The 21978-nt window shown below is 31.5% G+C and overlaps 2 protein-coding genes across 2 annotated transcripts; one reads left to right on the top strand and one right to left on the bottom strand.

The window, feature by feature from the left end:
- Positions 1-494: 494 nt before the first annotated feature.
- Positions 495-9911, bottom strand: LOC126892537 (uncharacterized). The gene is made up of 2 exons (XM_050662095.1): positions 9074-9911; positions 495-1004 (listed from the first exon to the last, which is right to left on the bottom strand). Exons 1-2 carry the CDS (start codon positions 9909-9911, stop codon positions 886-888), a joined length of 957 nt encoding a protein of 318 aa, XP_050518052.1. The 3' UTR covers positions 495-885.
- Positions 9912-17991: 8080 nt separating this feature from the next.
- Positions 17992-19932, top strand: LOC126891093 (uncharacterized). The gene has a single exon (XM_050660271.1). It carries the CDS (start codon positions 17992-17994, stop codon positions 19930-19932), a length of 1941 nt encoding a protein of 646 aa, XP_050516228.1.
- Positions 19933-21978: the final 2046 nt, after the last annotated feature.

Below are 21978 nucleotides of genomic sequence, written 5' to 3'. Positions count from 1 at the left end.
ACACACACACACACATCGCATACTACATCCTCAATTGTGGCAAATGGGAGTAAACACACTATGATACTGACACCCGTTGTGCAGAGTGTTTATGGATAGGATTCACTTCGTTACACTCCATGGTATGAAAGATATCGTCCAATATAATTGTGGCACCGGATTCCATAATTATTTTGTAATCAGAAACTGTGTATAAAAGATGCCACAAATATACCCGTAACAAATTTCTGTGTTTCGGGGTTCCATAATTATGGCTCTTTATACAGTGTGTTTAGAGGCCATGTTGCCACGTTTGTTGTAGGAACAAGTTACTATTTTACCTTTGTCTGTGGTATAGATACTCTTTTGGTTCCTATTACCATTTTTTGTACTTAGTTCATCATAGTGTGATAGATATTTATTTCCACGCATAGTAAAAAGAACATTATATTGTATACTTTTTATTGACAGTTGATATAATATAAAATTTAATGTTTTTGTCTTCTTTTGCAAGCTTTAATTTCATTATAAACGCAATCTTTAATATTCTTCCAATTTCTTCTTTCCAATGTAGCTTTATTATCGACAATACATTGCATACATTGTTCTTTATTAGGAACAATTCCTTTTTTTATATTCACTCTGAAAAATATGAGGACTGCTGACTTTTCCTCCTTTGACCAATTTATCTTTTCTCTTCTATTCTTCCGTATAGGTGACACTGAAACATAATTTTGGAATTAGTATTAGTATTATTACCTTTAATAATGAAAACAATTTAAACACATACAGTATCTCCCAAAATAGCAGGCCAATTTCACGTAACCATATATACAAAATGTTACTTAATAATAGGCCGTAATATTAATTCAATTCTGTAAAGGGTAACTAACCTTTTTTTGCGATTCATCTTTTCGTTGTTTGTTCTTCAGGCACTCCCGCTACATTATTTGGATCTATTTCAATATTTTCATCCTCACTTTCTGGTTCAATGTTATCTGCTTCGTCCTCCAAATACGGCAAATCTAGAGAATAGTAAATTTAAGAACATATTTATTTTATAAATAAGCTAGATTTGCTCTAAATATACAAATTAATTCCCCTACATAACGCAATGTGAAATATTCTTATATACAAAATATTAGGGTATTAAAAATAAACATTTCTTTAAATCTTGAATATTTTGCCTATCTGGGTCCATTTCAATTTAGGTAAAGAGAAATAAGGATTATAACCCGTAGTAGGGTGTTGTCTGGTACAAAATATGTAGCAATTATCCCAGTATTATATATGTCCAATTTTTTGGTGTTAAATTCCATTTAATTATATAAATATTTCAATGATACATTCATTTTTAGGTCATTTATTTATTTATTTATTGAAATATACATCCACCAGGTATAAACCCATAAAGGTGTACATAAGAAAACTACATACATTGACTGAACACTTGATGACAAAATATAAAATAAAATAAAGAATAACCAAAAATGTTTCTGTTGTGAATACACATACACAATAATAAACAAAGACCTTAATAAAGAAAAATAACATGGCATCAATTCGATAAGCTATTGCGTATTTCGCGTTTAAAGATATTAAAACTAAGAAAAAAAATGTCCACAGATCTTAAGTTATTGACACTTCTGCACATACTTTTTATCGGACAATAGAAATTATGTTGCGAATTAGGCACCGAAATATGAAAAGTTACACCTGAACGTGACACAGCTCGTGGTACATTAAAGTCTACAAGACTAAGCAAAACATCGCTATTAATTAGGCAATTGACAATTTTGAAGATGAATATTAGGCCGTTTATTTCACGCTGCTTACGCAGTGAATGGAATCCAAACTCAGAAAGGAGTAAATTATAGCTATAGCCTCTAACCGGATATCTGTTATATTTTTTGAGGTAACAATATCTTAAGAATCTTTTTTGAACAGATTCAAGATTAGAGACAAGTTCTGCATGATTAGGATTCCATACCACGCTGCAGTAATTAAGTTTACTACTAACTAGTCCAAAATATAAACTACGCAAAGCTTCCACAGACGTTACATCTCTGCAGCTTCTAATAATATATCCTAAAGATTTGGTTGCTTTAGAGACCACGGTATTAATATGAGTTGAGAATGTTAATTTACTGTCAAATATAACACCAAGATCTTTAAACTCTGAGGTAGAAGACAGTAAAATGTTGTTGACCTTATAATCGAAATGTATGTTATTGATCTTTCGGGTATAGGACATTACTTTACATTTCTTTATATTTAAGGATAGTTGATTATCGAAACACCATTCATTAATGGCAGAGATATCCTGTTGAAGTTTAACGCAGTCGGAAATATGGTTAATTTTGCGAAATATTTTCATATCGTCCGCGTACAACAGAGTCTACGATGGAGCAGATATCATTAACAAAAAGGAGAAATAATAAGGGACCCAGATTTGACCCCTGAGGTACTCCAGACGTGGCAACAAAACGAAAAGATCGAAAGCCTTGATATTCTACGAACAAACTCCTATCAGTTAAATATGATTTCAGTAATATTTGAAAGTTATTGGAAATTCCAAACTGATCTAATTTTGTTAGCAATTTATTGTGTGAGACTCGGTCAAATGCTTTACTGAAATCAGTGTATATGACGTCCACCTGTTGTCTTGAATCTAAAGCTGACGAAACATATTCTGTAAATATACAAAGATTTGTTGCCGTACTCCGAGCTTTCACAAAACCATGTTGACTGCTGGTAATCAAACAACGTACATGAGCATACAAGTAATCTGTCAAGATAATTTCGAACAATTTAGAGAATGCTGATATAAGAGCGATAGGTCGATAGTTAGATATATCAGAGTTTGAACCTGATTTAAAAATAGGACAAACTCTTGTATTTTTCCACGCAGCTGGAAATATTGTTGTCTTAAGAATGAGGTTAAAAATTACAACAAGTGGTTCTATGAATGACTCGACGTGACATTTAAGTATCGAAACAGGAAAATTATCAGGACCGCAGGAAAATTTATTTTTTAATTTCTTTGCACCTTCTATAATATCGTTACTGGTAATTTTACCGATATTAAAGTAAGAACTTGGATTATAATTAAAATAAGATGTAACAGAAGGAGAGCTATTACTATCAGAAATATAAACACTCTTAAAGGAGTTTGCAAATGCGTTTACTATATCTTGACTCGTGGTAAACTTATCACTACCGTATTTCATCAGACCAGGTATCCGTGATTTATTATTTTTGGCATTAACAAAGTTCCAAAATTGTCTCGCATCTGACTTAAAAGAATTTTGGGATCTTTCAATAAATTTTTTATATTCTAGTTGAATTTCTAATTTAATAGTTCTCCTGAGATCTTTAGCTCGTTGGAGGTAAAAACAATATTTACTTCGTCTATACATTCTCAGATAATGATGTTTACGTTTAACTTTGGCGATTATTTCAGATGTAAACCATGCTGGATATTTTTGAGATCTAGTTGAACTAAGTGGAACACATTTATCTATAATTTCTTGGAGAGACAAACTAAACGAATCTACAGCAGAATCTACATCTGAAAAATGTTTTAAATGACTCCAGTCCATTTCGGTTAAAAGTTTATTAAATTTATTTACGTTATATTTTCTAAAATTAAGACGTTTCTGATTCGGAACAAAATATTCATCTTCTTTGACTTCATACGGAAAATAACAAGTTAAAGCAGGATGATGATAATCAATAGGAACTAAGGCATTGACTTCAGGTGTAACTTCGCAACTAAAAACTGACGGTGTTACAATCAAATCTAATATCTTTCCATGTAAATTTTTTATTTTGTTACATTGTACAGAATCTGTATAGTTTAATAGCTGAACAAATCTATTAATTAAAGGAGTTATTTGACTATTATTAACATAATATGCCGCAAGATCTGTTAAATTAAAATCTCCAATCAAAACGACCTCATGAGTTTCATGGAAAGTTTCAATATAGTCAAAAAAATCAGAATACTCACTAAATGTCACGTTAGGTGGGATATAAACTGTTATAAAGAAGATTGGTTTGATATTGGTTTTGAAAACTTTAACACATAAAACATCAATTTTTTCTATAGGAAACACTACACTATGTTGTTCTGAATGACACACGTTATTATTTACAGCAAAAATCACTCCTCCTCCAAACTTGCCAAAACTTCGATCTTTACGATAAACTGTGTAGGTGTCTTCAGGAAATAGTTCACTACTGCGTACTCCATCCCGAAGCCAAGATTCTGTGATTGCAATAATGTGATATTGTGATATTAGGACATTTTGAAAAAATATAGTTGTTTTCGAATTTAGACCGCGACAGTTTTGATAGTATACAAAAAGGCTATCATTATTTTTCGGTGATCCAGTGGATGATACTACAGGTTTTTTGAGACAATAAATGGTAGATTATTTTTGTATTTTATAATCAAATTTTTTTCACCCGCTGCCAAACGATCGCTAAGTTCCTTTTTGATTTTTGAAGTATACTCACGTTGCATAACAGTTTGATCTGACCTCATATATATATTCTTATAACAGTATAATGATTTAAGTTTGGGATTTAGCTTTAAAAAATTAGTCACTTGATTACTATTCGGAAACGTAACTTTAATTGGACGACATTTATTTGAGTTGGCTGACGGTTGTAGACCTAAACGGGAAACATGTAAACCATTTAATTGCGGATTTCGATTCATTGATATATCTGTAAACATATTTTCAATATAAGCTTGCAAATGAATTTCAGTTTCAGGAACACCAAATATTAAAATATTACTTTCTTTTCTTTTAATTTGGTTCAACTCTGTCGTTATTTTTATCATATCGAAGGAATCCCCTTTTTTGTTTAAGTCAATTAGGCTTGCCTTAATTGTCTGTATTTCGACTTCGTGGTCAGTTTTTATTTTTGTTATTTCAGTTTTTAGGTCGTCGATCTTTTTCTCATAAACATCAAGTTTGCTATTTAAAATTTGCACTATACCAGCAGAAACACTATCGACGATGGATTTAATAAAAGTTTGATCTTGACAAAGTTGTTTAATAGATACGTCGGCCGCACTTCTTATTTCAAGTTGCTGTTCCCTGGTTAATGTTATGTAGGTAATTTTTGGCGAGCTCCGACATAATTTTTTTTAGTGTATATTTTTCCGTTCTTTTGAATGGCTGGGATAGTTTTGCCATTTTCTCGCCGGAAATTGCTCAAAATTCGAAAAAAACCCATTTTTTGGTTCCCACCCTCATAGTTTTAGTGTTTACTGAGCGATCTTTTCTTTAAAAAATCTGAAAAAAATTATGAACATACATTGATGCCCAAAAATATACTGTTTTTTTTTCAGATTTTTTGGATCAAAATTGAAAAATTTTGAATTTTTCAAAAAATTTTTAGGTTATGTAGGTAATTTTTGGCTAGCTCCGACAAAAATTTTTTTAGTGTATTTTTTTTCGTTCTTTCTAATGGCAGGGATAGTTTTGCCATTTTCTCGCCGGAAATTGCTCAAAATTCGAAAAAACCCATTTTTTTGGTTCCCCCCCTCATATTTTTAGTGTTTACTGAGCGATCTTTTCTTTAAAAAATCTGAAAAAAATTATGAACATACATTGATGCCCAAAAATATACTGGTTTTTTTTCAGATTTTTTGGATCAAAATTGAAAAATTTTGAAATTTTCAAAAAAATTTTAGGTTATGTAGGTAATTTTTGGCGAGCTCCGACATAATTTTTTTTAGTATTTTTTTTCCGTTCTTTTGAATGGCTGGGATAGTTTTGCCATTTTCTCGCCGGAAATTGCTCAAAATTCGAAAAAACTTTTTAATAATTACTTATTACTTATTAATTACTTATTAATTACTTATAATTACTTATTAATAACATTAATAATGTCTATATATATTTAAATATTTTTAATATTGATATATTTTTTAAAATAGGTACTCTAGCGTATCAAAAAATTAACTTTCAATTACCTAACTTAATAAATACGCAAAAGGTAATATTAATATGGTAGTTTCAATTGAGAAATCGGAAAACACAACTAAGACGAAGAAATATCTATGAATTGATCTATACATAATGTAATTAAGGTAGCCATGTACCTATAGTTAAGGGTTAAGGTTGTCTACTAAAAACATAGGAAAAATATCAACAAAGGGAGTTTGTCGTATTTTATGCATATTCTCTTCTCAAAATGGCTACCTTCTCTTCTCAAAAAACCTGATCACGCTATTCAAAATAACGGAAAATCGTTATTTATTGACATCAAAAATCGTTATTTATTGACATGCAATTTAGTTTACGTGCACACATAGGGGGACACAAAGAAATGGCTCTTTTCGAATTGTGAGTAAGTCCCGGAGAGAAAATGGCAAATCTAACCCAGTTATTCAAAAGAACGAAAAAAAAAATACACAAATTATTTCGAAGTCTGTCAAAAATGGCTTATATAACCGATTTTTTTTTTGAAAAATTCAAAAAATTTCCCTGGGTAAAATTTTAATCCAAAAACCCTAAAAAAAATCAGTATGTTTTTGGGCATACAATGTATGTTCATAATTTTTTTCAGATTATTTTAAGAAAATATCGCTCAGTTAACAATAAAAATATGAGGGGGGAAAACCAAATGGGTTTTTTCGAATTTTGAGCAATTTCCGGCGAGAAAATGACAAAACTATCCAAGCCATTCAAAAGAACGGAAAAAAATACACTAAAAAATTATATCGGAGCTAGCCAAAAATTACCCTAAAATTTTTTTGAAAAATTCAATAATTTTTTCTGGCCTCAATTTTGATCCAAAAAACCTGAAAAAAAAGTATGTTTTTGGGCATCAATGTATGTTCATAATTTTTTTCAGATTTTTTAAAGAAAAGATCGCTCAGTAAACACTAAAAATATGAGGGGGGGAACCAAAAAAATGAATTTTTTCGAATTTTGAGCAATTTCCGGCGAGAAAATGGCAAAACTATCCCAGACATTCAAAAGAACGGAAAAATATACACTAAAAAAATTATTTCGGAGCTAGCCAAAAATTAACTACATAACCTAAAATTTTTTTGAAAAATTCAAAATTTTTCAATTTTCATCCAAAAAATCAAAAAAAAAAACCAGTATATTTTTGGGCATCAATGTATGTTCATAAGTTTTTTCAGATTTTTTAAAGAAAAAATCGCTCAGTAAACACTAAAAATATGAGGGGGGAACCAAAAAATGGGTTTTTTCGAAATTTGAGCAATTTCCGGCGAGAAAATGGCAAAACTATCCCAGCCATTCAAAAGAACGGAAAAAAATACACTAAAAAAAATTATGTCGGAGCTCGCCAAATATTACCTACATAACCTAAAAATTTTTTGAAAAATTTTTTTCAATTTTGATCCAAAAAATCTGAAAAAAAAACAGTACAGTTTTGGGCATCAATGTATGTTCATAATTTTTTTCAGATTTTTTAAAGAAAAGATGGCTCAGTAAACACTAAAAATATGAGGGGGGAACCAATAAAATGTGTTTTTTCGAATTTTGAGCAATTTCCGGCGAGAAAATGGCAAAACTATCCCAGCCATTCAAAAGAACGGAAAAATATACACTAAAAAAAATTATGTCGGAGCTAGCCAAAAATTACCTACATAACCTAAAAATTTTTTTGAAAAATTCAAAATTTTTCAATTTTGATCCAAAAAATCTGAAAAAAAAACAGTATATTTTTGAGCATCAATGTATGTTCATAAGTTTTTTCAGATTTTTTAAAGAAAAAATCGCTCAGTAAACACTAAAAATATGAGGGGGGAACCAAAAAATTGGTTTTTTCGAATTTTGAGCAATTTCCGGCGAGAAAATGGCAAAACTATCCCAGCCATTCAAAATAACGGAAAAAAATACACTAAAAAAAATTATGTCGGAGCTCGCCAAATATTACCTACATAACCTAAAATTTTTTTGAAAAATTCAAAATTTTTCAATTTTGATCCAAAAAATCTGAAAAAAAAACCAGTATATTTTTGGGCATCAATGTATGTTAATAATTTTTTTCAGATTTTTTAAAGAAAAGATGGCTCAGTAAACACTAAAAATATGAGGGGGGGAACCAAAAAAATGGGTTTTTTCGAATTTTGGGCAATTTCCGGCGAGAAAATGGCAAAACTATCCCTGCCATTAAAAAGAACGGAAAAAAATACACTAAAAAAAATTTTGTCGGAGCTAGCCAAAAATTACCTACATAACCTAAAAATTTTTTGAAAAATTCAAAAATTTTTTCTGGCGTCAATTTTGATCCAAAAAATCTGAAAAAAATCAGTGTGATTTTGGGTATAATAATGTACACTCACAATTTTTTTCACATTTTTTAAAGCAAAAGATCGCTCCAAAAAAATGTTTTTCGAAAAAACACATTTTTTTCGATAGGGGACACCTGGGGTCACATAGGGAGCTAAAAATTTGGTTAGGGAGTTTTTGAATTATGTACTTTCGATTGCCCATTCCCAACTAAGAATCCAGCCGAGTGCAGATTTTACCATCTTATCCCGCTATAGCCTTTCTTCAAAGTTGGAACACGCTTTTCTCGATTATTACTGGACACAGAAAGGTGAAACAAAAATCAACGATTACAGAAAAAAAACTCTTTCAAGTGATGGGAGTAAAAAGTTTGGTTATAATAGAACGTTAAAGATTATAATCTAATTTTTCAACAGAATTTTCAAAAAAATAAAAAAAGTAAAACCATCATTTTAAAGGCAACATAATTTCGAATAATGTGTCCAAATTTCGAGACATTCTGTCGGTAAATAACAGAGAAAACACTGTCCCTAGGTTTTGGTGCACCGATAAAACAGCCTTAAATACAAAATTTTCATGGATGCGATTAACTTAAAATTTGAGTTATTGTAAAACAAAAATATTTTACAAAGTGAAATTATTAAAAATCCTAATAATTAGCTAATTTTTATTAAATTTAGCCAAGTACTTATTTTCAGCAATATTTTATTTTGTGTAGCCATTTATGAACTTTAACCCCATGAATATTTCACAAATGCCTTAAGGTGGACAAATTAAGAATTTCAACATGTTGAGAGTTTTCTTACCTTCTATGGAAATATCCTCAATGCGTTTTCCGGCAAATCGGCTGGCTTCACCTTTGTCTACAGCAATCAGTAGCCTGCTGACTTTAGTTAATTCTACTGCACTTTCATGCAATCTGTAAAATTCTCTATGTACTCTTATGTCATGTCCTAAATGTCTTGCCAGCCAATCATATTCATTCTCTGACATGTTGAACAACTGACAAACCGTCGCTACATACTTCCTTAGCTTTGTTCCACTGATCAGTGACGCGTTTTCAAGTTGTACTTCCTCACATGTCTTATTCAAGCAGTCATGACCTCTGAGGTGGCTTAATGATGGATTTGATCTCGCAAAAATGTATTTGTTTTGCGAAGAAATGTTACACTGATACCGGTGTCGAATCAGCAAATCGATAGACTCTTTTATTATGGGCGTCAAAATTACTGGAACTTTTCTTCCTCTCTTTCCTTCTACTTCAACGACAGTTAGAGTATCGGCCAACTTGCGCTCAATTGGTGTCAATGATTCCTTTATATCATCTGTACTTTGATCTTCCCACCTTGGTCTGTTAATATAATCGCTCATCTTGATCCGTGCCGCGTCTCCGGAGCGTCGTTTGTTAAAAAGAATGATACGGGATAAAACTAGAGTAGCAACCCTTACCCAGGACTTGTGATTTCTCTCTTCACTTTCAATTTCTTCTTTAGCTGACAAAATATAAGTATCTATATATTTGTTCAGCTTGAGCAAATCGTTAGTTATTGGCAGCAATTGTGCTGCACTCATCTTTCTCTTGTTTAGTGTAGCAACCGCACCTGACGATATCCGAACATTCCATTCTAATTTCATAAGCTGCATAAAGGAGGACAAGGATTTATTTCGCTTTTCATTCCCAGATCGTAAAGCACTGCCCCTCTCTATTGATATACATTTCTGTAAACTATACCCAATTTTGAGCGCCAAACTAGGAATTTTAAATTGTGGCCTCTATGTTTCGTCATCAACTGTAGTGATGCTGACCTCCTTTGTAGCTTGAACGATTATGTCAAATTTCTCAGGAACAAGAAAGTGACTTAATGATTGTAATGGATTTTTATTTAGCTTTCTTAAAGATACTGTTAAACGTGCCAACTGTCTCATATTTTGACGTATTAACTCATTTTGCATTTTGCCATACTTTTCAAACTGCATTGATCCATATTTTAGTATTAATGGATCATTTTTTGCTATTTCACCAATCTGGTCTGGGATAAAGCTATTCACTATAGATTCATAAAAATCCTTCGTAAATCCGAAACCATGAATATCATGTATCAATGCATTACTTTCAGATATAACATGCTTCGGTTCTGAATATTTCTCGCTGTTCAGTTTTTCTGTGCAAACATATTTGATATGGTGCCATAGATGTTTTTTCAGACAAAAGCCCAAACAATTAGGGCACGGTCCATATTCAGAATGTTTAACGAATTTTGCTTCATTTTTAGTTGGCCGTCGCATAAGTATTAATTCTCCAGTTTTGGTAGCTAATACATTGCAATTGTGATAAAAATCACCCACGCGGATAAGCTCGAGGAATCCGGCACGACGCTCTTTTGAGTTCTTTGGATATGCTAAGCATTTTGCTACTTCGCTAGTCTCTGAATGTAAAGTTTCAAAGTGTCTACCCATATGGATAACTGACTTGTCACAAATAAAACAGACGTGAGTCTTATATCTAATCCTTTTCCCGTCTTTATTTGATGCTGCAACTACCTTTATACATGTATCTTTAGTCATAGTTTCTTTTCTATATGACAGTATGGATTTATCACTTGCTTCCGTACTTTTCACAGTTTCTTCGCTTATTCTTTTTTTGTCTTTCTCAACTACGTTTTCATTCTGCTCTTCAGAATGCACATCATGTAAGCTATCCAAAAATGTATCCATGACTGACTTTTCATCAGGTATTCCGTTATTCGTTGTTACACATTTTTGTTCCCTACCTATTTTTATTTCACCAAATTTTTTGCTTCCAATATAGTTCGCCGTATTAGAATTATCTAATCCATTTATATCCTCATCTTCTTTTTCATTTTTTTCTTTCAAGTTACGTACTTTAGAATGTGTAGCTTGTACACTTTCGAAGAATGTATCCATAATAAACTTTTTATCAGGTGCCTCGCTATATTTTGCTGCATCTGCTTGCTCGCTGCTTGTTTTTATCCACTTAGATTTGTTAGTATGCTTTGTTCTGCATTCAGCATCGTGTGTCACCAAATTCTGCAATATTACAATTTTTTTTAAATGTGAGTTGTTTTCGTTTGGTTTGTTGTTGTTTTTACGTTTTCGAAATCTCTCGTTTTCAGATACTGCCGAGTTTGACGAAGATGGAATATATTCACTCCCTGAGGTCTTGTCTTGATCATCACTTATCATAATATCCCCTATTTGTCCGTCCAAAGAGAAACCTGTAATTTAATTAAAATTCATAGAAAAGTTGTAGAGAATGTAAGCTTCTTAGCTTGCCAAAAGCAGAGCCGAAACGTGATTGGAAAATAACAAAATAGAATTTAAGCCAAATAAAAAAATATTAAATTGTTTATTTTTATAATATAAGATATCTGGATAATTTTAATTACAGTCGCCAAATTACAAATTATTAGATTTTTTGAATTAGAAGTACCTTTGTCTTTGGCTAGTATTCAATATTAACATTAATAGAAGGAAACGAATAACATTCTTTGTTCAATACAATTAACTAAAATGTTAAAATACCTTGGGAAATTAATTATTACACGTATAAATAAATCACTTAGAAATATCAATGTTCCTGTGATACTTCTAAGTGAATGATCAAGAATTTAAACTGTGTAGCCCAAGTTAAATTAGCTTTTAAAAAAAGATACTAATTAAAAAAATAACAAAAAAAAACAATACAAATAATTTAAATTTATTGTTACGTTTCAAACTTTATGACTTTGCAATATTATTCTTGATAATCAGTTAAAATTCAATTGTTTCAACTCTAAAATTGTCACTGTCGTCCTTACATTTTAATTTTTAATATAGATGTGTTCTTTTATCACTACTCACTATATAAAACTCCTTTATTTGTCCTGTTTATACGGAATCTAGGCCAAATGTCCTAACAATCCTTTCTATCACTTTTGGCTGCCAAATTATCCGTGTCTATGGATTAAACAGAGAAATAGGAATTCTACGAAAACCTAAATAAATCATGGCATTCTGTTAATACTGGGAGACAAACGCATAACTGGGGAAAGAAGGATATTTGAAAGATATAGTCTGAAACGGGAACGGATCTCTATACGAAAAAACAAATGACAATGGCAACAACTACAGAATTTGTCAACACACAGCAACACTAAATATGACTTTCATATCGACAACATCTGAGCTTCCAAGAAAACACAAGGCAACCTAGAGACACCCATGAGAGAAATAAAATCAAATTGATTACGTCCTAACAACTAAAGAGTACAAATACAAAAAACACTGGACATGAGATCTTACGGAGTGGCAAACGCAGATACGGACAGAAAAGATGAATGAAAATATATACAACCTAATGAGTCAACCCAGAAACATAAACGAAGGATGACAAGAATTAAAAAGCAAAATAAATTAAACAACAGATGATATAATAGGAAAGAAAAAAAAACAACAAAAAGAAATAAAGACTGGTACGATTAAGACTGCTTAAAAGAGAGAACACTAAAAAACTCCATCAAAATGACATGGATCTACAACCCTTCAAAACAAAACAGGGAAGAAAATAGCGGATAACAAAGCCAACGCAACAAATAAAAATAAGAAAAATTACTGCTTAGATGAAAAGCTACAGGATATTGAAAAGAGCAGAAAAAAATCATAAAATAAAACAGTTTTGCAAAAAGTCAGACCAACAAACAATATGCTCAGCAATAAAACAAGAGGTATAAAAACCAAAAAGAAGAAATTTGGAGATAAACAGATCAGCAAAATAGGGGAAGAATATTACGGAAAAATTATACTCGCTACGGTGGAAGCAAACTGGAATAAAGAAGTAAAACTAATAATACAAGATAACGACGAAGCAGAAATTGCCACAGATAAAGAATTACAAAAAGAAAAATAAAAATCTCCAAAATGGAAAAGCAGCAGGAGAAGGTGAAATAGAAGTGGAATTAATAAAATACGAAGGATGAAAATTACTTAACAAAATAAACAAGCTAATACAACAGAAATATAAACATACTATCAGATAGTTGGAACAAAGGTGTTATAGTACCTATTTATAAAAAACAACATCGGGAGGAGTCCGATAATGATTAAATTCAAGCAAACATACTAAAGATTTAAATTATGCGCTGAACGAATATTAGGATATCAGAACATTTCGAACAAATTCGAGAGAATACAACAGAGAAGTAAGACCAATCCTAACATATGCAGCGGAGACAAGGACCGATACAAGAAAGACGAAACAAGAAATCAACAATATCGAAATGAAAGTAATAAGATCAATAGCGGGCATATCATTAAGAGACAGACGAACCAACAGAAGTATACGCGAACAATGCAAAATTCAAAATATTAACAGGTGGATAAAAACAAAAAAAAAAACTGGAACGAACATGTAAACCGAATGGGGCCAGATAGATTAGCGAACATCTGTAAAAACAACAAACCGTATAGCAGAAGACCTGTTGGAAGGCCGCCAAAAAGGTGGAAAGATAATGTACAGTCAACGACGACTGAAACAGAATAAGAGGCAGACAAACAGGAGTAATCCTAGTCGCACGAAGAAAAAGAAGAAGAAGAAGACAACAGAGAAATACACGTAATATTCATAGATTCCAAAATTCATAGTACAATTAATCGGACGAAAATGATGGAAGAGCGAGAGAATCTTGGAATCCCAGAAAAATTAAGACCTATGCCAACAGTAAGTCTAAAGAACACCACAGCAAAGATGAGTTTCAACGGAACAGCTTCTAAGGAGATCAAAGTAAATAAAGGCCTGAACTAAGTCGACTCTATCTCATCAACACTGTTTAACCTAATATAAGAAACAATGAAGGACGTAAACAAAAACATTATTACAGATCAACTTCAAGTAATAGCATGCGCAGATGAGCTAGTCATCATAGCAAAGACGAGGATAACACTTATGAGAGTAGTTAAAAATTAGATAAGAAAGCAAAAAGAATAGGCCTAGAGAAAAACCAACACAAAACAAAATGCATGACGATAGGGAAGGACGACACAACAACTCAGAAATGTCTTGTAACATAAAACCATAAATTTGAAACTGTTCGACCTTTAGCTACTTGAGAGTAAAAACAGGGAAAATCTGAAAATAGAGAACAGAGGAAAGAATTTTAAAAGAAAAGAAAACAAATGGAATAAATAAAAATCTGCTAAGAAGCAAGAGTCTAAGTAAGAGAACAAAGATGTACCTGTACAAGAACTTAATAAGACCTGTTGTTAGATATGGGATGAAAATAATAATTTACAAGAAAGAGAAAGATAGCCGTCTGAAATTTAAAATAAAAAAAAAATTAAAACAATACTGGGCTTAATGTAACAAAAGATGGAGAAACAAGATTGAAAAAAAATGCCGAAATTGAAGAAGAATTAAAGGTAGAAAATAATAGATATCTCTTCGCTTAAACTGGATAGCACATATACAGAGACGACCACACACCACACAAAGATATGCTGAGAAGGATAACTAAATGGATATCACCACAGCCCAGGTGTAAAATAAGGTCTAAAAGAAGGTGGCTGGATGATGTAGAAGAACATATAAGAATAATGAAAGTTAAATATTGGAAAGTTCAGTGCAAAGACAGGAAGAAATGGAAAAGAGTCATGAAAACAGCAAAAAAACACAGCTAGCTATAAATGACATAAAGGAATAATCCACCTCACCCAAGAATAGGATTTTGAACGTCATGGCGTTACCTATACCCTACCGATTGTAATGCTTAATGAATCAATAAATAAATGGATGGTTAATCACATGATAAAAAAGATGTTTTGTATATATCCAGGACAGTTAGTCATGTTAGTCAAGAGTTTACACATACAAGGACTGAATATAGAACGAAAAGAGAATAGTATTGTCCAAACCATTACCAATATTCAAATATAATAAGTACAGTGGTGTCGCCATACGGGGGGTGAGGGGGGATTCTCCCCCCCCCCCAATAAAGATTCAGTTGGAAAATTTATTAAGAAAATTATAAATCCCGACTCCGACTGGAAAAGAAATAAAATTTAAAAAAATAAAGTTAAAAAATAAAGTTTGGGTTGAATTTCTTTCATTTCTTTGAATTCGTTTTCTATGTGGCAATGCAGCGCCGCCGCAACCGGCAACGCGTCAATTAAATAACTTGCTACGCCTACGCGTGCCGCGTGCCCTGGTTGAGTGATTCACAATTTGTTACACGTTAGGGGAATCGCCGAAAATATATTTTGTACTCTGTTTGGTGTAAGCTGTAAGCCGGGTTCAGGTTTTATTTGGTGTTAAGTGAATAAGTGCGAGTGACCGAATGGGTTATAAAAACACATTTTAATTATTAGTGTTAATTTACTGCTACACTGGTAAATTATATTAAATATTATTAATTACAATTTGTTTGAAGCAGTTGCGTGGAGCTACAATTCATTATTCGAGTATTAATTAATTTGACTGAGTAAATGCAGTTTGGAAATTTTGGACTTTTATCTTTGGTAAGTAAAAATTAAATTGGCTTCGCTTTGTTGTTGAGTTTAAAATTATGTAAGAATTATCTAAAATATTAATTTTAAATTTTTATTTTGATGTGATGTGAAAATATTGATTTCACTAGCAACGGTTTTTAATTTGTAGGCATAATTCTACTTGCGGTAAACCATAAATTAAAAGAAAAATGAAACCTAAAAGATACAAAGTGCAATGCTGCGAATGTAAATCTGTGTTTAACAATGATTTTAAAAGTCAACATGAAAAAGTTAAACATGGTGGAAAAAGAGTATCCATACAAAATATTGGGGCGCCTGCAAACCCATTTGAGGCTGCGTTAAAGAAACGGAAATATGAGGCAGAAACAGAAACTATAATTGAGGTAAGATAAAACCGAAATATTTATAGGTGTATATAGGCATAATACAAAGAGGCGTCAGACAGGGTTGTATACTGTCCCCACTGTTGTTCAATTTGTATTCAGATAGAATATTTAAGGAAGCGCTGCATAATTTGGAATGGGGTGTGAAGGTTAATGGAATTCTGATAAATACAATCAGATATGCAGACGATACAGTTATTTTAAGTGATGATATGAATGGATTACAACACCTTTTAAATGCCATTGACAGAGTGGGAAGAGAGTTTGGCCTAAATATAAACTGTTCAAAAACAAAGTACATGGTATTTAGCCGTTTGGCCCATCAAGATTCACGGTTATATGTTGATGGTCATATGATTCAAAGAGTACCCAGTTTTAAATATCTTGGTTGCCATATTACTGAACAACTAGATCCAGATAAAGAGATAAAATGTAGAATCGAGATAGCCCGCACGACATTTTTAAAAATGAGGTCATTCTTCTGTAATGATACCTTGCAAGTTCAACTTCGAAAGCGCATGATTAAATGCTACATTTGGTCAGTCCTCTTGTATGGTGTCGAAGCATGGACATTAAAAATATCCACCATTAACCGTTTGGAGGCCTTTGAAATGTGGCTGCACAGACGTATTCTAAAAATACCATGGACGGCTATGCTGACAAATGTGGCAGTCCTTAAGAGAGCAAATGCTACCTGTGAGCTGCTTGATAACATCAAATATAGAAAGATGGCCTATTTTGGACACGTAGTAAGGGGAGACCGGTATAATATTCTTCAACTTATTATGATGGGTAAAATCGAAGGACGCAGAGGAATTGGTAGAAAGCAGGCCTCTTGGTTGAAGAATATCCGGGAGTGGACAGGAATAAAGAAAGCAGAACACCTATTTAGAATAGCTCGAGACAGAGACAGTTTCGCCATGTTAATCGCCAACGTCAAGGGGACTTGATAGGGCACGTTAAGAAGAAGAATAGGCATAATAGAAAAAGTTTACTGCAATATCCATATAATTTTTTAAATATTTTTTGGTATAATTTGGCCTAATAATAATCCTTTTACTTAAGGCTACTTCTACTGCTTCTGACACCGATTCCGTTCGAATAAGCTCTAACGATAGCCCCTACAAAAAGATCGATGGGAGTGAAAATACTGATGTTAGTGAAAATATGGAGCTGAATATGCCAAGTGCCAGTACTACCATCCCCAGTGATATAGACGTGGAACCAGACGTAATCTCTATAAATACTGACGATGAAGCAACCCAATGCTTATCAAACACTATTTCTTCTGATCAACCAGGTGAAGAAAAATCTTTTATATCACTGTTAGGAAAATTTTCGTATCTGTTAGACTCTTTAAATGAAAGCAAAGGGCTGTTAGAAAAATATCATAAATCAGAAATTTTAGATGAAAAAATGACTACAATTGATATTTTAAATTCCGTGACAGAACTTAGGCAGAATTGCAACTCAATAATAGATATTGCCAATGAAGTGCTAGCAAATTTAAACAAAGATAATATTTCTTTTGAAATTGATGACCAAAATAGTCTTTCTGATAATATAGTAAATCATGATCCTGCAATGCGCCCTTCTAAGTTAAGTACTAATCAAAAAAACTATCTTGTTCTTTTGGGACCCCATCAACCTCGCTTAGCGGCATTTCCATCAGATGGAAAGAATAGGTTTAATGCCCAATGGTATAATGAATTTGAATTTTTAGAATATAGTACCATAAATGACTCTGTTTTCTGTTTTGTTTGCTGCTTATTTCCAAAGGGTATAGGGCGGGAAAAAGGGGAAGCTCTTGGGTTGAAGGAGGTGTAAAAGGGCGGGGAAAAATGAAAAGTGCTGGAAAAAATAAATTGGGCAAACTTCAACAACATTTTTCATCCATGGCTCATAAAGCGGCATTGTCCGATTATTGTAATTTCTTAATTACAGAAAGGCATATTGATGTTTTCCTAGATAAAAATAAGAGAAATACATTAATCGAACAAGAGAAAATCCATAGTCAAAATAAGAGAGTTTTATGGGTTTTAATGGATACAATCAGAACATTAGGCATTCTAGGATTGGGTTTTCGAAAATCTGATTCGGCTTCCGAAGGAAATTTTGGACAAATTGTAAACCTTATATCAAGACATAACAGTGTCGTGAAACAATGGTTTGACGACAGAAAATTGCGCCCTTATCATGTGACATACATGAGTGGTGAATCTCAAAATGAAATGATCTCTTTAATTGGATCAGAGGTACGTAGTTTGATAATTGAAGAAATTAAAGAATGTTTATTTTTTTCGATAATGGCTGATACGACACCTGATTTATCCCATAAGGATATACTCTCCCTGGTAATACGTTATGCCGACAATAAGGGTAATATTCACGAAAGGCTTATTAAGACCGTTGAATGTTGCGATAAATCCGGACTGGGTATGGCCGAGTTGTTAATTAAATGCCTAAGTGAGTTGGAAATAGATAGTTCTAAACTTGCTTTTCAATCATATGATTTTGCTAGTAACATGTCCGGTCGTTTTAATGGCGTACAAAAAAAAGTTACAGATATCGTCGAGCACAATGTACCTTACATTCCCTGTCAAGATCACAGGACTAATACAGTGCTTGAACATGCTTGTAACGTAAGTGCATTGATTAGAAACTTTTTTGATACTCTTGAAGAACTTTACGTATTTTTTACATCAAGCACAAAAAGATTTAAACACCTGCAAAAAAAAATACAAGAAATAGATAAATCAGTTCAACTTAAAAACCTTTCAAGAACCAGATGGACTGCAAAGGCAGACTCAGTCAGAGCTCTTAACCAAACAGTAGATCAAATTATTGAAGTTCTATCAGACATTTCCAAAAATAGAGAATTTGATGGTTCTACAAGAACTAAAGCATTGGGACTTTACAAAAAGATTTTAAATTTTGACTTCATAGCTAGCTTCTTTTTTCTAAAAAATATTTTACCAAAAATTAAAATTTTAACTGAAACGATAGAAACACCTAATTTAAATATAATAGACTGCATTAATTTGATAAAAACTACTGCCCTTAATTTAAGAAATACCGATTATGACCATAACAGTTTAAATAGTCTAATTGAAAGTGCCATAAAATATGCCGAAAAATTAAATATTGATCTTTATTCTGATTTTTCGAAATATCATAGACGAAGGATTATGCCAAAAAAAATTGATGAAAATCGTGACACTGAAGTCGATATGGATTTAAAAACTTTTTATAGGCGAGATTTCCAGGAAATTTTGGATACCTTATCAAGTGGTTTAAATGATAATTTTGAGCATATCAAAAAATCAATTGAGCCACTGTATTCAGTTTTAACATTTCCACTTGATAAAAGAAATATTACCTTAAAGATTTTAGGTGACATTGTTGCCATGTTTCCTCCAGGTTCTAAAAAGCCTGATGTCCATTCTTTACAAGGTGAATTAGAAGTTTTATTTGATATGAACTCTAAAGTAAGTTCTTTTCCTGAACTATTATCTAATGTAACCAAGTTAAAAGATAATTTAAATCAAGCATTTTGCTTTTGTATGTTTGTATTGACTGTACCCTATGGTGTTTCAACCAACGAAAGGAGCTTTAGTCAATTAAAAATTATTAAAAATGTGTTAAGAACAACAATGTCTGATGAACGGCTTGATAATTTAATGCCATTAAAGTGTGAATCTGACATGGCGTTAAAATTAGATTTAGGTTACACAATTGATAAGTGGGCAACTCTAAAGAAAAGGCGAATAATTTTAAAATAACATTTTAGGGCTTAAATAAAATGGAAGAATACGTAATATCGTCCTTTTTTTGTAAATAGTCTTTCAGGTAACAGGATTAGGACAAAAAATCTCCAGAGTTTTTCTTTTTTATTTTTTTTAAACTGCCGACGTTTCGACTTTATTTAAAATTTGTAGTCTTTTTCTTTGTCCTAATCCTGTTAATCTAAACAACTACTTATGTAAATATAATACGTATGAAATAAGGTAATGTTATAAAAACGCTGTGTATTTATTTTATGTTTTGATTATAGTAAAGTTATTACTTACATAAAATATGTTTATTATTATAATAACTAATTATTCTGAATTTTGGAAAAAGGTGTACCTATGTAAATAAAATAAAGTATGAGCGTTGGGAATATTTTTCATTCTCCCCCCCCCCAAAAAAAAGCTCTCGCGACACCACTGAATAAGTATTGTATATGGCCGTTATCGATCGACATTATAGTCTGTTCGCTAAACTCAGACGTAATTTTCTAGATATTTTAGTCGGTAATTTTGCCAATTTTAGTAAAATTGGCAAAAAATAATTACTAAATAGTTAATAATCACTAAATAGTTAGTAATTTTGCAAATTTTTGCAAAATAGGCAAAAAAGAAAAAAATTATCGACTAAAATATCTAGCCAGTAGCGTCTGAGTTTAGCGAACCGACTATATCAGAGGTTGTCGTATTAATCATATTCCAGAAAAATTTTGAGGTTTTAACTTAAACTTCTTATTAATTAATCGCTTAATGCCTTTTTTTCTGTACAATACATATTCTGGAACCAAACTGTCTCTTTCCGGTTAGAAGTAATTCGTGAATCAATTCATAACAATAACAGCAAAGAACGACGGAATACTGCACACGAACATTTACGTACAAAAATTGTTAGTAAATCAGAGAAAGGCGAAAGAAAAGGAAACGATTCAGAGCATATTCTGTCATAAAAATAATGCATGAGTGTGTGGATTGTCCCAAAAAAACAGCTACTTATCTGCTTAAGTGATTATTTCAAACATTTCCATAAACAAAATAAATAGGTTAATATTTCTTTGTAGTATCCTTTAATGTTTACTAATAGCATATAGTTAACTTTCAATTGTAATGTTGACATAAAATTAAAATAAAAACTAATATTTAAATTTTCTGTATATCTTTATATATAATCTTTAGTATCTTTAAATTTTTGGAAGGAAAATTTTATAAATTCATTTTACTATAGAATATAAGTTATTTTAACCTATCTGGAATTTCCGTCTTATTTTAATATTCTTAAAATATTTATATCCTAAAATGTACCTAATATAAATTATTTGTACTAAACAGATAATCAAAGCAATATGTTTTGAGCAGTCTTTAATTCCCGTCTAATTTGAATAATAATGTATACCTAAATTGTTTTCCAAATTTTCAGGTACTAAATATAAATCTTTTTGACAATAGGGTACCGCAAGCTATCTCGACCCTTCTTTACTATTAGGTAATTAATGCAATAAGTAACATTATTTCAATTTGAATACTTCTTACCTGCAAACCATTCTGTGAAATTGTATTATTGTATAATTCTATTGTATTTACTAAAACTCAACTTGATTTCAGTTATTTTGAATTCATAATAGACCTTCCAGGGATATTAGCAATTTGGTGATGTAATAAACAAAATATGCAAAAGAATAAACGTTTTTTTACTTATAAACAATATATAACAATAACTATTAAGTAAATCTTGAAATTTTTATATCTACATACTTGTGATATTGTCCCTAATCTCATGAACAACTAAAGTTTTTTATCCGTTTTTAGAAAAGGTATTAATAATTTTAAGAAAACCAGTTTTGAAGCTATTTTTGCAATAATTTAGCAAAAAATAAGCTCTTATTTTAAATGATTCTATGCTTTTTAAGAAAAAATGTGTCATTTTTCCATATAATTTATCGGTTTTACTTAGTAATTAAAATCAAATAGCGATCTTACATTGTTTATATATTGTTTATAAGTAAAAAATTATGTTTAATCTTTTGCATATTTTGTTTATTACAT

The sequence above is a fragment of the Diabrotica virgifera genome, chromosome 9 (assembly GCF_917563875.1).
Source record: "Diabrotica virgifera virgifera chromosome 9, PGI_DIABVI_V3a".
NCBI classification, from domain to species: Eukaryota; Metazoa; Arthropoda; class Insecta; order Coleoptera; family Chrysomelidae; genus Diabrotica; species Diabrotica virgifera.
Note: the sequence above shows the minus strand (reverse complement) of the source record. Positions and strands in the feature narration are given on the sequence as shown.